Below are 18,001 nucleotides of genomic sequence, written 5' to 3'. Positions count from 1 at the left end.
AGATCGAAGCACCTCTTCCTCCGCAGTGTTCCATATGTTAACCACCCCTACCCAGGCCACTAATGGAGGTCCCCCCTGCGCCTTCCAATGCATTACTATGCACCGCATAGCTAAAAGAAGCGCCAGGGACGCGGAACGAGTCTCAACTTTTTGATTCTTACAGCTTTTATTTAAGCCCAGCACACTGACCTCCAATGTGTGAATGTCCGTAAGCCCAGTGACTGCGAGGAGGGCGGTGTGGATTGCGGCCCAGTAAGCGCCGATCGTTGTGCAAGCCCAAAACATGTGCAGAAAGGATACGTTGGGTTCTGGGCATCTGGGATATGTGATGGATGCGCCGTGGTAGTACTGTTGGAGCTTTTCTGGTTTTAGGTAGGCGCGGTGTAATATGTGAAGTTGTATGTTTTTGAAACGATATTTGCGGCACAATTCTTTAGGGAACTCTAGTGCCCGATCCCATTCTTTGTCATGGAGTGGTCTATAAAACTTCACTTCCCCTTTCTCCCAGAGGGGCATGAGGGTGAGTGGGTTTAGGGCGCGCATCGCATTGTTTATCTAGGTGACAAGGTGGTGCCCTGGGCCCATCTGCAGCAGTGTGTGGATCACCGGGTGTGTGGGGAGGACTCTATCTCTATTGTGTGCCACATTCTACGGCAGTCTTCTAGCAGTGTCTATGTAGAAAATTGTCTCCTGGGAAGCTCCATATCAGCTGCCAATGCTGCAAATGGCTGCAAATGTCTGCAAATGCCCGTTCAGATAGAGGGAGCCTACCTCTGTAAGTGAGTGCGCCGTCCATTCTCGGAACACCTGCTCAGTTTAGTGTCCCTGACCTCTTAAGGAACCCCACCAGTGGCAGAATGGGAGAGTACATTGGTGCCTCACGGTTCATTCTGTGTGCGCGTGTCGAGCGGGCATGTGCCACTGTCACTTGGAGGGGCCTGTCTCGGACGGGCTTCGCCCCTGGCAGCAGCATGCGGAGTATGGTTTGGGTCGGAATCGACCCGGTGGCTGTGGTTGTTTTCCCTAGCGCCTGGCCCTCTGTCCATCGTGACACCCATTGAAGCTGGGCTGCGAGGAAATATGCCTCAAATGAAGGGGCCCCCAGCCCTCCCTAGTCAATGGCCAGCTGTAGCTTTGCAAGGGCGATTTGCCTACAGCCCGAGCCCCAGATAAGGGTCCCAAGGAGAGTGTCCAGCTCTCGGAGGGACCACTGAAAGGTTAACAAAATAGTATAGTAATCTCGGAACTAATATCATCTTGGCAACTGCGATTTTCCCAATGACAACCAGGGGGAGATCTTTCCAGAAGTGCACGAAGGACCTAATTCCAGCCATTGCCCTACGATAATTCCCTTCATAGAGATCTTGTGGCGTGTGGTACAAACGAACGCCCAGGTACCTCACAGCTTGGGTGCTCCATGATGCATTGATGCCGCCTAGTCGTAATGGACATGGGGGAGACCGCTCACAAGGGGATATATCGTTGAATTAGACCAATTCACTCTGAGGCCCGCCACTGCCTTGAATTCTTGTAACGAGTGCAGTGATATCCGATGCAACATCGCGGACCTAGAAGAGCACATCGTTGACGTACAATGATTCTTCATGGGTAGAGTCTGCGATGGGGATACCCCAATTCCCGCTCTCTTTGCGGAGATGGATAGCCAACGGTTCCATCGCCTGGCGAAGAGCAGGGAAGAGAGCGGGCAGCCCTGGCACATACCCCTAAGTACTTGGAATGATGGCAATATAAGATTTCTCTGTGCTTTTAACTCTTTGTGTATTGCAGCCTGTCTCCAGTTCACTTCTGGACTGAGTGACAGCTGCACTTTGTTCATTCTCTCCAGACAGCCACAACACAGGCAGGGCTGGGTGTGACAGGGGATAATTCTGCATACTGATAGTCTTCCTGGGCATGGAGAGGGAGAGGTGGATCACACTTACATTTATATAGGTTGTTTCCTGCCCTCACACAAAGGGCTGATTTACCCCCTACTGATCGTCTAGAGCCAGGGCTGAGCTGAAAGTGATTGTTGTGCACTTCTGATGGTTCCTTTGAAGTCACCCCGTACATCAAAGGCGTTTTCTAGTAGAAGTACTGGGGCTCTGACACCATATTGTTAGACACTAAGTGGAACTTTCAACCAAATGCTGCTGGTTCTACCTGCTGCACATTGCCAAGGGGACTGCTGTGCTTCCAGGAGGAATCACCATTTGGCTAATTGCTGTGCTGGGCTGCAGTAGGGCCTGCCACTTTTCAACCTGCCTTTGTGCTGGCCTGCTACCTGCCTTTGTGTCCTACTTGTGTTCTCCAAGGGCTTGTTGGCTTGCCCGTGTGCTCTGAAATCTCAGGGCCATAAAAGATTTCATTTACTCACCGCTGCCGTGGGACTCTGTAACTCGTAAGCCCAGCAGAAGTGCACCCAGACTACGAGCTGTGATAATGCGTTCCTAGATTGGTAGTTTCTTAAAGCCCAGTGCAGGTTGAGCGCTTAGTTTTTTTCACTAAGTCCAATGCATGCTGAAGGCTTCCGCTTTCATCAAGCTCAGTGCGGGTTCAACGCTCAGTGTGCACTCAAAGCAGTGTGTTTGTCCCAGCTCCGCACTTGCCAAGGAGAATCACCGAAGAATTGAATAAAACTCTCCTGACACTGGAGCTGCATTGCCGTACAAACCGTCTTTCCCTTTACGATGCGGCTATGTCAGCCATGCTGCTGCCACAGGAACAAGACCAGCGTGACTGCAGGCAGTCCCCAATCACCCGGAGTAATCCTGCTAGTCCCAGCGCTGCACTGCCTGAAGACCGAGGGAGCCCCCAGTGCCGCGAGCACAGCCCCATCACAAAGGTTTTGTACCTCTCAGATGGGACTCGCTACGTCTGCTGTGATCGCTCAGAACCACTCTTCAGCTCCGTCGTCATCTGCATGTCTTAACATACTGTTTTGTGCTTTGACTGCATATCGGACCAGAGGGCCCGCAACATCATCTTGGTTGGGAGAGTCGGTGCCTGCATGGTACAGGGATCGTACCTGTCGGGATCCCCAGTAAACCACCTCGGTTGGAAGACTGCAGCAAGCCAGAGACTTGAGTGCTCTTCCAGCACTCCCCTGTAGGAAATTACCATAAATCCCAGAGTAGTCTTGCAGGTATCTCTGATCTACTATTGCACGAAGCAGTTTAAATAAGGTGTCCATTGCGAAGTTTTACAACTGCATAATTTCAAAAATACTTCTGATTTTTATGTTTTTAACCTTGTTTCGATAAGGATAAAGAGGGTTATCCTTATACAAACATATCTGAAAGCAGGTATTGTATTTCTATCATTTTGGTCTTGTTTTGTTGATAATATAATCTATTATTTATAAACACTGTGTGGAGTCTCTTTTGTGTTGTATTCATTGTATTACTGTGTGAGTGTGTTGCACAAATGCTTCACACATTGCATCTGTAGATAAGCAAGCCTGCCTGCTCTGTGCCAAGCTACCAGAGTGTGAGCACAGGTTATCTTTGGTGTGTAACTGACTTACCCTGATTAGAGCACTGTGCTCTGCCTGGCTTGGGTGCATACCTTAGCCAACCAGAAACCCCATTTCTAACAGCCAAGATTTAAAATGTTGTTGCTGTAACGTTGCGTCATTCCGAACACAGCTCCTGTTCCAACAGATGAATTACATTTGGTTTCATGCTGTTTTTTGGATTATGTACCGTACAAATGCAATTTGTGGTGGGTGTATTTGCTTTAGTGTCAAGCTGATTACCAGCAAAATATTGGTGCATTATAATCATGGCGAGCGGCCATTATATGTTCGGTACTTGAAACAGCCTTTATTTGATTATTGTTTCTCTTCCAATCGCGTGCCTCTACCATGCAGGAATTAGCTTCTTTCTCTAATAAAGGAGTTGCTGTGGTACGATGGGTGTGATTTATGACCACTTTACTCCTACGTAAAACATTCTAGGTACTAACGAGCACAAGTTATGCTGCTGTGAAGACGGATGTTGGTTTCTGATAACTGTATTTTTGTCTAAACGAAAATGCACATGCTGGCGTTAATTCTGTGACCAGATATGCTCACAGATGTTCATGAGCACACCATTAATGCCACAAATGCATTTACCAATAACATGAACTATCTTTCAAGTACATTTATGTATGACATTTTCATTAACCCGATCAATGAGACAACTGCCAATAAAGTATTAATTATTGCATTTGTTCGAGTTTTGGTGGACCAATTTATGCAGCAGGAATATCTGAATCATGCAGCATAAGGTGAATTTGCACCCTATTCCGTGGCAGTAATACTTTGCTATATTTTAGCTGGAAACAAAATTTTCGATTCAAATCTGCAAATGATGGCAGCTGAGGTAAAGCCATACTTGCCCAGTAAATCCCACTGTCGCAGAATCTCATAATTCCACTGATCTTCACCATTGTTCATTTTTAAAATAAAAAATCTTTTCTTAAAGGGTAAGAAAGACATTTAATTCCACTAATTGCCCATTTTTGGCTGCACATTGAAGAGAACTTCAACAGTCTTTCCCTTTTACAGACAGAATGTTTTTAGCAACGAAAAGGGTGCTACTTTTCTAAACTTTTCTTTTTTGTTAACTACATAGGTACTATTTTATTTGTATACTACAGACCACCAAACAGTATAGTTGATATTTCGCATCTAGTTTTAAGAAACCTTGTCCTGTTGACAAAATAATCCTCTTTCACGAGTTACCCACATGCACATGTATTAAAACGCAATTTATTTAATATGGTCCTATATTACCATCTCAGGTTTCCGATCTCATTTAGAGAACACTCAGCCTTGTGCGTCATTTCACCAGAATCCCTTAATGGCAATATTATATTGTATAGTATTACATTATATTATGTAACGTTTTCCATTTTGTGTCTGTCTCTCTTATATGTGTGTGTGTGTGTGTGTGTCTGTGTGTGTGTGTGTGTGTATATGTGCGTATATGTAAATATATAAAAAACATTACCCTTTAAGGGGTGCCATGCCGCATAAATTATACGAAAAGTGCAGCAAGGAACTCTGGGTAGTTCCAAAGTTTAGGTGGAGGGCAGCTCCTGTATACAGCATCCCACAACACCAGTGATACTCTTAATCTGCTCACCTCAATGTCTGGTTTTCTAGAAAAGTTTTGAAGCATAGGATGAGCACAGTGCCATCCATGGCGACCTAGAAAGGAACAAAGTATTTTACCATTTTAAAGCAAAGTCTTTAAGCATCGGAATAGCTGGTGCAAGGATGTGTGGGTTTTCGCCTTATATAGGTTAAACTGACGGAATTTGTGCAAAATAAACATTGTGTTCATGTATAGAACCAATGTAAGTTTGCTTTGCATTCTACATATGGCATTTCTAGAATCAACACACTGAACCAGTGATGATGCACCTCTATCCTGAGAATACAGTTTGCCCCAAGATCTTCCTTGGTTGTTACTTCCAACTAAAAACATGCCTTGCTGGAAGGAAGATCATACTTTGTAAATGGACACAGGACAAAAGCGCGGACTTCTCTTATACTACTAATAAAACTACCTCCTACTTATCAATTGTTATTGTGCACAGTGTTGAAGACTTTTCACGTTTAGAACTTGGCTTGTATACAATATCTAATCAACTGCTGGTCTAGAAGCCCCTTGTTGTCTGGACTGATCGATACTGAGATTAAAAAAGTCACTTCATAAAGGAGCCCATGGTATCATGATAATGCTTGTGATTTTGTGGCTTTATGGCCTCTAACCAAAACCGCCAATATTAAGCCCTGCAGTGCGTGCAGGTGCTCATTACGAACTCAGTGGGGTGCAATTCTCTCCCCCACAAAGCACTGGTCTTCTGATGTGTTGGCATGCCAGAAAACAGAATGTTTCTTCCACGGCCTCAGGAAAAGAGTCCACTGTTGATTGGTTGGTGAAAACTCCCTTCTAAAGCTTAAGAGCAAGTAACCCACTCCGCCAAACTCTTCAGAATCATTTGCTGTCATCATTCCTCCTCTAGATTACCTGGGCCACTATATCTCCACTCATTAGGATGCATGCGCCAATCAGCCCTCATGGGTGTGTATGCCCATTATGACCGGTCTCCTTTTTATGTCCACAAGCCACTCTTGAGTCTTTAAAAAACCCAAATGCTGATATTCCCTAGAAACATACTTCTCATAAAAATTTACCCAAATAGCTTACTTTAGAAAGCATGTTTTGAAAATGTGTGACTTAAATAGTGTAATATCTCTTTAACCCAATTAGTCTTGAATAATTTTTCGACTGTTGCAACAAGAAAAGCAGTGTTCTCCGAAAGGAGTTTACACTGTGAAACCCCTTTGTTGTGTGTGTGTTTGTATATATATATATATATATATATATATATATATATATATATATATATATATATATATATATATATATATATATATATATATATATATATATATATATATATATTATTATTAATTCCCAACTGGCAGTTGCAAGTAGGTAGTTATAGTTTAGACCTTGTTTCCATAGGAAAGGCATTTTTTTACTCGGCTATAACTTTGGTGTCGTTTGACCAGTCTTCATAAAAGTTTCCCAAAAAAGTGTCAAGGTAGGTTCTAGTCATGGATAGCTTGGGGGTGATCATCGTAGCGGGGAACCGAGAATTTGGGGTGCGAAATAGGTTGCGTTTGTAACGTTAATTCCCATAGGAACCTTTAGCCACACCTAAAGCCCGAACCGCTAAACGGACTCCCACCAGATTTGGCAAGTAGGTAAATGCCGCAGAGGTTTTGCGCCTATCGTGAATGCATGTGCTAACAGGAATGCTCTGATTGGCTGGACGCAGCTTGAACAGAAAGTTGCGGTTGCCATATTATTAATCGGGAACTGTTACCTGGGCTTAAAATTTGTGTGAAAACGCACATAAGGGGTCAGGGTGGAGATACTCTGACCCCATGGCTGAGGAATGAGGGTGTTCGTGACACAAGTTATGAGTCCAAAATAGATTTTGTTTAATCGCACACGGTATTCACGATGACGACTCGACCGCCAGCGCGACCCCGTGTAACAACTATCAACGTCGTCGCGAATATTGGTAGAAATATATAAAAAATCCTATTAAATTCCTGCTTTAGTTTTCCGTTTTCGGAACATGTCCGGTGAAACCGCGATTGCAGACGTCATCGCGATCTCCGGAGTCACTGCAAAAATATAAAATCGGTTTTAGGGATGGTTTTTATAGTAACTCTCTAGAAAAACATGAGTTTAGAAAATACTGTAGAAAACCCGTAGTGTGTAAAATACTGTAGTATGTATGGATATATGTTTTAGACTTTGTGGAAAAGGCACAATTGTTGCAGTTAACGTCATCACATCATCCTGAATAAAAGCAAAAAAGGAAAATAAGTCTGAAAGATGGTTTTTAAAGAAACTTGGTTCAAAAATATGAGTTTAAACATGCGTTGAGAGAAGTATGTATATAGTAAATTGTGTAGTGCAATGTTCAGAATGGATTTTTTAAACATATGTTTGGATGTGTTGGTGGCCATTGAATGTTTGCTTTTGTTTTATGCTTTCGCGACGTGTCCGGGGGAATTGCGATTACCGACGTCATCGCGATCTCCGGTCTCATGCGAAAAAGGAAAATAGGTTTTGAGATAGTTGTTCTAAAAATACAGTAGAAAAAAATGAGTTTGAAGTGCACAGTAATAAACCCCTAGTGTGTAAAATACTGTATTGTGTGTGTGTATTATATAAATATAAATATATATAAAAATATATATATATATATATATATATATATTAGATTTTATGATAAAGGTGCGATTGTTGCGGTTAACGACGTCATGGTGATGACCCGAATAACCGCGAAAACAGAAAATGGGTCTTAAAGATGGTGTTCAAAGAAACTTAGTAGAAAAATGAGTTTAAACATGCTTTGAAATAAGTATGTCTATAGTAATATGTGTAGTGCAATGTTCAGAATGGATTCTTTTAACATATTTTTTAATGTTTGTTGCCAGTGAATGTCTGATTTTATTTTCCGTTTTCGCAATTTATTTGCGGGGATTGTGTTGTGGTCATGAAGATCCCCAAAAACTGGAAAAATAAGATATTTTTATAGAAAATGAACAATATTTTGTGTACTAGGGTGGCTCTGAATAGAGCCTTTGTGTTGCTTGTGTTTACATGGCTAATTCAATTAAGACCGGATGCAGAGTTTCAGGTTACTTAGAAACACCTTGTTGCCTTCATCTGTAAAGTGCACTCCATCATTTCTATACATTCCATGCCCGTCAAAACTCAGATTGGGTTTATAGATACAGCCCATGCGATGGTCGATGGGGAATGCAGAAACAGGCTTATTAACATGTTTCCTGGGGTTGTCAATCTGTGGACGGAATTGTTTGGACCACTTCTATTTCTGTCTTTGGCACATGTCAGAGTGCACCAAGACAGTGCGAGGGATAAGCATCATTAATTCATCAAATGTAGCCTTCATTAGGATTTCCAGTCCTACTCCAGTTAATTTGCCTAGGTCATTGCCACCACAGTGCACAATCATGAGGAAGTTTACAGGGACGTTATATTTAGGAATTAGCATTTAAAAAACCTTGCATATTCACTGAAAAAAACAAAGGTTACAGGGACGTTCTAGTTGGGCTCAGATTTCACATGCTCAAAACCAGAGAAATTCTGCAGTTCTAGTTAGCTGAGCTAACTATAACTTGTGCCCCCTCAATGCACTACTTATGACCTCACATATTACATCACTCATGACATGGTCAGCGACATCAGTGATGACATCTCAAATGACATCACTGATTATATTGCACAATGCAACAAACCACAGACCAAGGTTCTGCACTTCAGTTTCACAAGTAAGCCAAATAAATTGTCCGTGCAATCTCGTCCGGAGTGTGCCGCACATATACTCCACTGGATACCAGATAAAAGGTTTCACGAGATAGGACGGTGCACCAGAATGAAGTCCGAGATTCTCAGATGTAATCCAAAATATATTCTTTATTAAGTCTTCATGTTAAAAATGTTTTTGTGTGGACATCAGCCAACTCGCTTTGTTCCTAGAGGAACTTCATCAGGGCAACAGTGTCTATGTCTGGTCTCCCTTGAGCTTAATTCAACAGTCAGTAGTCTCCTCAGCGACTGATATTCTATAGTAAATTGTGTTTCCTTCACGGTTTCATAAATCTTGCATCTGTCTCCACATCCCACAGCGTCACAATTATAAAAATCCAAGTAGGCGATAAGAGACCAGATCCTTCAAAAACATCGAGTAATCACATCAAAGTGTAGAGAATACCAGGTATCAGTATTAAAGCCCAAAGACCTTCAATAACAACAAGAATGAGCACAGCTAAGTATTGAAAATTCCAGGTATCAGTATGAAATCCCAAAAAGTCCTCATCAATGTAGACATATCCACCAATCGTCCTGTATTCCGACCATCGGGCTTTAATACTGACACCTGGGATTCTCTACACTTTGATGTGATTACTCTTGGTGTTTTTTAATGATCTGGTTTATCGCCTACTTGGATTTTTATAATTGTGAAGCTGTGGGATGTGGAGGCACTCCTACACCCACTGATCCATCAGTACACCTCGGTTTATATATATTTAACACTCACAAACTATTTAGAAACACTGTCACCAAATGATGTCATCAGTGATGTCACTGACCATGTCCGGTGATGTAATATGTGAGGTCATAAGCAGTGAAATGTGGGACGTTATTGTTAGCTCAGCTAACTATGACTGCAGAATTTCTCTGGTTTTGTGCATGTGAAATCTGAGCCTAACTATAACTTCCCTGTAACCATATATATATATATATATATATATATATAATATATATATATATAATCCGTAGTCCCCTCCAAATCCTCGGAAAAGAAAAAGCAGCACTCTTGGGAATTTTCAGCAATCCGAGATTTATTACCAAAACAGACGCGTTTCGGGAAAGCTCCCTTCCTCGGTGTCTAAAAGTAACGCGCTGCGCGGCGCCATTTTAAAACCAGGCATGAATGGTTAAAACAAAAGAGGGGTACTGTGCGCCTTGCAAATTTGCGGGTACCATATTCTAAATACAATGTTAGAATCAAACTAGGCATCATGAACAACCATACAACGTAATCACTGTGTGGTCATGTCATACCCCAATACATTATTGAAACATTGATAATATCGTCTTGTTTTTATGCTATCTTGCCGTGGATCGGCAATGGCAACCCCACTGGGTTGCACCTTCCCTCTAAATGGATTCCTTGACAATGTCTGTTAATCCATATATCTGTAACATTAACCATCCCAAAGAGATCTATCAGACTTCATTACATATCTGTGGTTTAAAGGCGGGACGTGTGTCCAATCCAGTATTAAAATGAGCATTACATCATTACACAATAAACCCCATTTTCACCAGAAATAGAATACCATACGTAATTAAGAAAGTCAAGGTCCATATCAAACAATACCAAAAAATGTACACAATATACACTCAGTTATATCTCGAACGATGGTTCGCCCAATGTAAATACCCAATTCAGATTCTTTTTCAAAAACTCATTTAAATGCCCAAATGTGCTGCCAACTCCTCCCCGCTGTTCAAGCCCCCGGGAACCTTTGTTTGTAAGTCCACTATATATCTAGACTCCAGTCTTCTAAGTCTCTGTACTCTATCTCCTCCTCTCGGATTTTCCGCTACATGATCTAAGCAAAAGTATTGTAGGGGATTTCTATTGCTTTTATGTTTTATTGCAAAATGTCGAGCTACCGGGTAGGACAAATCCCTCTTTACGATGGCCCGCATGTGTTCAAGGATTCTTAGTTTGACTGGATTAATGGTGCTTCCTACGTACTTTAAATCGCAGGGAAACCTCAGGCAGTATACAGAAAAGGTGGTGTGACAAGACATGAATTTGTTAATTCTTCTTCCTCCCTTGCACCCTTTCACCTCATAAGATAACCTTCTTTTGCTGAAGGCGCAGGCTTTACATCTTCCACAAGGGAAGAATCCCCTTGCCTCCTGTAGTGACCCTGTTTTCCTCACAACTGGATCCAGATGACTATGCACCAGTTGATCTCGAAGAGACCTTGCTTTTCTGAACGTTATCAGAGGAGCGGGTGGTATATCCGAACCAATGAGATAATTCGTCCTCAGGATATGCCAATGTTTTCTCATGATGGATCTAAGCCAATTCGAGTCACGTGAATATGTGGTTATGAGCCTGAATCTACCATCGTCTTGATTTGATGCCTGTTTCTTTTCGAACAGTGTTTCCCTAGGTTGTTGTTCCACCCTGTGGAGTGCATTCTTAAGGAGTTCGGCCTTGTAGCCCCTTGCCAGAAATCTGTCAACACTACCTTTAGCTGCCTCCACAAAATCACTTTCCATCGAACAATTGCGCCAGAGTCTAAGAAACTCCCCATAGGGGATGCTATTATTGGAACTTCGGGGGTGACTACTTGACGCCAGGCCTTAATAAAGTGTAAATGTATTTACAATATGATTTTCTGAACTGGGTGGGGGGAGGGGGTTGTGGGTTGGGGGATATTTGGAGTCCCTTCTCCTTTGACACCTGCTCCCAGCCAGAATATAGATGACAAAAGATGTTAGTGACGCCCCACTACAAAGTGGCTTACTTTTGCTCTTTTTTTTTCATTTAAAGCATGATGCTTCTCTTTGCCAGAGATTGGTGACCCCTACCCCCATACAAGATCAATTAAGGTCCCCCAGTTTGATGCTTTTGCCGTAGACCTTCTATAATAGCATAAGAAAATGTCCCAGGAGGACGAATGTGGGTTTGAATGAGTGGGTATACCATTTTTATTTTCCAGTTTGTAGTTTAATAGATGGAAGAGGATACATTTTGAAACTGTATGGGCATTGAAACAAAAAGCACCTTCTTCTGCTTGTTTTTTTTTTTCCCCCTTCCTAAACAGGAGCTGTTACATTCCATGTCTTGGAAGAGAGTTGATTCCCGTAAATGTATACCTAGATTTTATTGGCTGGATGGTAGCTTTGCAAAACATTGCTAAGTGGGTCATTAGGAGAAGTTTGAAATCCACTCTTGATTGGATAGGTATCCTAAAGATCTCCTGAGAACTGTCCACGCTGTGCCGAGGAATTGTGCGAGAAGCAAGACAATTCTTTCAAAGATTCACCTTCAAGCACATTTTGTAAAGCTAGTATTGCACAATAGTGAGCCAGACATAAAACATTAAATTAGTCAACAGTAATTCATGTGATTTCTTTCCTTGGAGGCATTACCAGCTTAGGCTTTTACAGTAATGTATTGATTTAATGTTTAGTTTGGTTTGTCAAGCTGGAAGTGAAGTTTAGAAAACAACAGGCTTCTGGAGCTTCTAGCAGCACTTGACATTTTTTCATGACTTGTTTTCTTTAGAAAGTGAATGATGGAAGATAATATTTTGAATTTCGGCCTATACATTTCCCGTTTCTTTTGTAGAAGGGATGCCTGCACCTGAGGTGAACCCATCGGAGGAGAGAGAGGAAGAAAGGCTTAAATACACCACCCAATGCCCCCCAAAAAGCCCCAGCATGGAGTCCAAGACAACTGCTACAACCATTCTGGCTTCTGTGAAAGAGCAGGTAATACAAATTTTTAGTATTTTATTGCATGTTGCCATTTTAATAGTTAAAAGTAGGGTGCTCTTTTGATGTGTAACAGTTTTAAATAAATGCTTGGAAAAAGAATTGCACATCTTTGTTAGTTTGACATGCCTGGACCACTCAAGTGACATGCATGCGATCCTTTGCTAATTTCCTAACGTTTTTGTATTATTTGTGTTGTGTGAGCATTGGCGTCGAACGCTGTCATGAGTAGTCAAATATGTATATATTTGAGTATTGCATAACACTGATGTTAGAATGAGTGACAGTTCACAGCCTAAAATAGAATTGCCACTACATATAATGATTAATCAAGTGTCGCATGAAGAGAGATCATGCACAGCACGAGAGGAATCATTTTATTGGGAAAGTATTTACCATTCTCCTGTAGTACAAAGATTATTTTTGGTGCACAGCCAATTTACGCTGTGGCATGTATCACCTGGAGTTGTTTGGCTGAAAAATCAATATGGGCTTCTTCTTTCCTGTATTGATCCTCTGTCATGATACCAGCAGGTTTCTGCTTCTAGCTCAGCTGCTTTATTTATACCTGCAGTTTTGAGTACTCCTGATCAGTTGTTCTACCTCAGCACCCCAGCCAGATACTGAGCTAAATAGTTTCATCATCCCCTGAACTTTCTTTCCCTACTGCCTCCTGGGGCACAGTTCTCCTAAACTGTCTAGGTTCAGTATCAAGAAATTGTTCATATCTTAAAGATTTAATTTGAAGATGAGGATCTGTGTCCTAGATTCTTGTGAGACGGGTGTCATTTGAGAAAATTATCTATTTGAGTGCAAGAAAGGTGCTTTCATTTGTTTTTTTAATTTTTTTGAATGGCTGCTACAGTCTTTAGATTTAGAATGACACAAGTGTGAAAGTGAAAGGAAAGATCTTCCTATCATAGTAGTGCTGTGAATAGACATATCATGGGGTCTTTCTACAGATTGTACATCGGCCCTACCATATTTTGTTTTCCCACTGAGATACTCTAGCAGTAGTAAATACTGGTGTACGAAAGCGGACACATTTATGAACTTTGATTTGATTATTTACCTGAAACTTTCTTGCATGGGGCCAAAATGTGTGCAAGTTGTTAGTCATAAGCGACCTTTGTGTCCCCGAGTAGGACTAACGACCAGCCCCTCGGATAGAAAGCTGTAATTACTCCTCAAGGCACCACGAGTATAACGGGTTTCCTCACTACTATCATTACCAGAGCTAGCAAACCTACAGGAAGAGCATTGTATGAATACGAAAATAATTGAAAGGTAGATTTCGGAGCATACAAGAAAATGAAATGTAACAATCACTTCTTGTTTCCTCAGATAAAAGCAAAAGGGGTACAGTGTAGCTTCTCAGCAAGTTCAGTTGCAGGGCAGCAGATGGTTGTATGTTGAAGAAGTTCAAAATGAGGGTCATGGATGTATTTGTGTTGTGTGTCTGTGTCTGGAATCAGGCTTGCCCAGCAGTGGTTTAGGAGTTATACTCTTAGTTTTCCATTTTTACAGATAAATACTGACGGAAAACAAAATGTTTCTTGTTTGTATTGATATTTAAAAGCATAAAAATACTGAAGAATGTGTTGCAAGTGAGCGACTCACCTTCCAGTCTTTTGTGAATTCCAGGACAACAGCTGAGCATATAGACAGAATGGGGACTCAAACAGGTTGAGGTTTCCCTAAATGCAGGCATATGTTAACATATATTTGTATTATATTGCTGATAATTTCCTGTGAGTTTAGTGTTTGCTATATTTGGCTGCTTAATTTGCTAAAACGCAAAAGGCACATCTAAGTATTAGTGCATGTTTATCAGTTAAATAAATGTTGAAATATGCCATTTTAGGACACCATTTATTCGAAAGGCACAAAATCAATATGGCTAAATACCATTAAGATGGTCAAAAAGTAAATATAGATAAATACAGATGGAAATATTAAAATAATAAATATCATAACGGTGAGCCCTATTGATGAGCCATGAATCCAGGCCGCATTTTGATGAGAATAACTGTAGCTTCTTTGATTCTATCTCTCCTGCAAAACCACTCAGTGAGTGGAATAGTCTGTAGCCTTAATGAAGACTAGAATGGAAGGCTGCAACCTTTTTTTACAATGGCTGTCCGTAAACTGATAGCCATGCTACAACCTGTGCAAAATGTAGATATTCCTCAGTGATGGACAGAAATTCTGGATTTTATTAAAGACTTGGGGACAGATGTACGGCCTGCAAAATAGGGCATTTCAGATTGCAATGCGCTATTTTGCATGTACAACAGTGTGTTTTACACTGTTTGCGATTCCCAATGGGGTCACAAATTGCGAGGCTCATGAATATTATTGAGCCTCTTGCAATTTGCAAGCCCATTTGGATTGACAGGCCCTCCCAGGGATGGTGGCCTGCTTGGCTCAGCAAACCAACATGTCTGGGACTGCTTTTTTAATAAAGTAGTTTTTTTTTTAATGCAGCCCGTTTTCCTTAAAGGAAAACGGGATGCATTTAAAAAAGAAAAATGAAACTTTTCAGTTTCATTCATTTTTTTAAGGGCAGCCAGTGGTCTCTGGGACCACTGCCTGCTCTTAAAAAATATTTTCCAACATACTCCAAGTGCGCTGGGTATGCCCAGACATGGGTCCTGGGCTCACTGTCACTGGATTCAAGCCAGCCTGGCTGATGAGGGTTAATGCCCCAAAACAAGTCCCAGGATGCTTGTTTCTGGGAGGACCTGGCTTGGCAGTTCGGGCTGGACTGTTCCATAAGGCACAGGGTGAAGACTGATTTTCATATTGCCAGGTCTAAACTGGGGTGGCATGGTGAGCAAAAGAACGATGGATTTAACCCAGATCCATTGACTGGGGGTGAATGTTTGATTTGCTCTGCATTTCGTCCATCATCTGTGTGTAGTTTGCCTAAAAGAAATAAGCAACTGATTCACAGCTATAGAACTTATCTGTAATGTTCTCCTCTCATACTCTTTGACACAACGTACCACACACAGATTCTCATGCTCATCAAACAATTATAAAATATCAACAATTAAATAGTTTTTGTCCTTTAATTTAAATAAAAGCCCACTCCTTCTGGTGAAAAAATCCTGTATAAAACATTAAGATCCTGAACCTTGGATACACTCCTAAATGAAATTAGATGACGCCTTCAAATTCAGAAGTTCATTTGCACCTAATCCCTCCAGATAATTCAATACTTTAGTTACATCCCAAATAGAATTATACCTAGAAACTGGTTCCTTTTATAAACCTTATACTCATTACACTCTTCATCAAAACATCTTGACTTACTGTAATGCCATTAATCAAAACATAGCTTGTGGCAGTTGCTGATCTATGTACATTAATCGTCCTATAACGTAATCCATTCTCAAACATTTCAGATAAGTAATTCACTACTTCTACGACATCCACAAAAATGTAATTAAAAATCCTCTCCAAACACCAGAAAACCATTTGTGACATGCCAATCTATACATTTGTCTAGTATCTGGTGCCCAGTACTCCTTAATGAGAACAGTAACTCTTTCTGAAAACCCTGGCACCTCAGAAACACACCTGAAATTCTCCATGCCACCCATCTCAGCTTCCCTGTTATTACCATATCGTGCCTCTCTCCTGTTGGACCTAATAGAATTTATGGACATATTGGCAACAGAACTGGAAAATACACCAACATTTCTAGAAGTATTGGATACCAAAGCTGAGGTTTCCAAAGAGTTATTATTAACACCACTGTCTCATCCACTTGCGCACCATCAAAGTTACTCAAGTAATCATTGAAAAGGAAGGAAATGCATATGGTCTGAGACCCCTCCAATCTACTTGGAATGCATCTATTTCGGCTGACTTCGGGTCTGGACGCCAACTGAAAAATCACCTTAGTTGGGCTTTCATCCTGTTTGCAAACAGATCCATCTGACATCGACCCCAAAACTCCATTAACTTCCGGAAAACTGATCTGTTCAGAGCCTACTCGCTCAAATCCCTGTAATTCCTTGAAAGCCAATCTGCTTCCACATTGCTCAATCCCTGTATGTGCTCCGCTTGCACTAAAATATTCTATCTCAAGTAATATTGCCAGATCCTTTGACCTCGGATCCCCTGACTTGTTAACATATCTTACTGCCAAAATATTGTTCATCCTCAAAAGAACTGAACACTTTGCTTTGTCTTTCATGAAACTCCTTATCACAAAGGACCCTGCCTATATTTCTAAAGTTTGTGTAACCTGCTGTCCCCTTCAGACCATATTCCTCCTGTTAAAACTGCACCACAACATGCCCTTTAACCTGCTGAACTTGCATTTGATTCTTTAATCTTGTCCCGATTCTCCCCAAAAATAGCTTTTTCATTCCATATTCCTTAACCACCAACGAAGTTCCTCCTGCGCTTCCTCTGTAAGTACAATCTATTCTGAATACTTTAATCCATCTTTTGACTGTTTTGGTTCTAATCTCTAAAGCGCTCGATAATTCAAAGGACCTGGGATAATAGCCTGAATTGTTCAAGATAACATACTTACCACTCTCGCCAACATTCTCAAATAAATACTTTCTAAACATAATACCTTCCATAATTTCTTCCTTATTCTCTTCAACTTTTCTCTATGTAGTCTCAATTGTCCTACTTTAATTGCCATAAACCCTAAAAGCTGAATCTCCTGACTTGGAACCAGACACAATTTTTGCCTGTTCACAACAAACTCCACCCAGATCCTCCGGACACTGCCATATTTGTGTATTCCACTATCTTTGACCACTCCTGATCCGTAAACAGTATGTTGTCTAGTTAAATAGATGTACCCCATATTCAATTCAATTAAATTCAAATGATCTTTATTCGGAATTAATTCATCCATAAAAGTACACACAGGTTAAACATAAAATTTAGATAAAAGCAGATTGATTTGTTAAAAAAATAGCCTTTTACAATTACAAGTGGGTGATTATATATCAGAACGACGTTTGTGCAAATAGCAATATTACAAAAATTCACAATGTATGGATATTTTACTTTATAGTTTCCACAGAAATCAAATCCATTGAGCCCAAGCGACTAAATGTCTGTGTGCAAATATGCTAAAGTTAGATGTGCAAAGAGCAATTATACAGAGTTACAAATCATAGGTTCAATTGTTCGTTTGGTCAAATTCCATAGTTGCCCGTGACCGCACACTAGCTTTAAGAAAACAACTCAGTGCAAATACAGCCTCATCTGAGAGCATCATTTGGAACATTCTCATAGCCTGGTTAAAATCCCCTAACTCATGTTTACGACAATATGGCATTAGATATTGAGAAGTATACAGTTTGTAAAAACCACAGAAGAAAAAATAATGT

The 18,001-nt window shown here is 41.0% G+C and overlaps 1 protein-coding gene across 4 annotated transcripts in view; it reads left to right on the top strand.

Moving 5' to 3' along the window:
• PKP4 (plakophilin 4) overlaps positions 1-18,001 on the top strand; it is a 771,376-nt gene that overhangs the window by 214,212 nt on the left and 539,163 nt on the right. For all 4 annotated transcript variants that reach the window (XM_078681704.1, XM_078681705.1, XM_078681703.1 and 1 more), the window contains exon 3: positions 12,487-12,629. In XM_078681704.1, the coding sequence (XP_078537830.1) occupies positions 12,492-12,629 (138 nt within the window). In that variant the 5' untranslated portion in view covers positions 12,487-12,491. The remainder of the gene's footprint in view (positions 1-12,486; positions 12,630-18,001) is intronic.

The sequence above is a fragment of the Lissotriton helveticus genome, chromosome 3_1 (genome assembly GCF_964261635.1).
Source record: "Lissotriton helveticus chromosome 3_1, aLisHel1.1, whole genome shotgun sequence".
Lineage (NCBI taxonomy): Eukaryota > Metazoa > Chordata > Amphibia > Caudata > Salamandridae > Lissotriton > Lissotriton helveticus.
The sequence above is the reverse complement of the archived record's forward strand: the minus strand, read 5'-3'. Positions and strand labels throughout refer to the sequence as shown.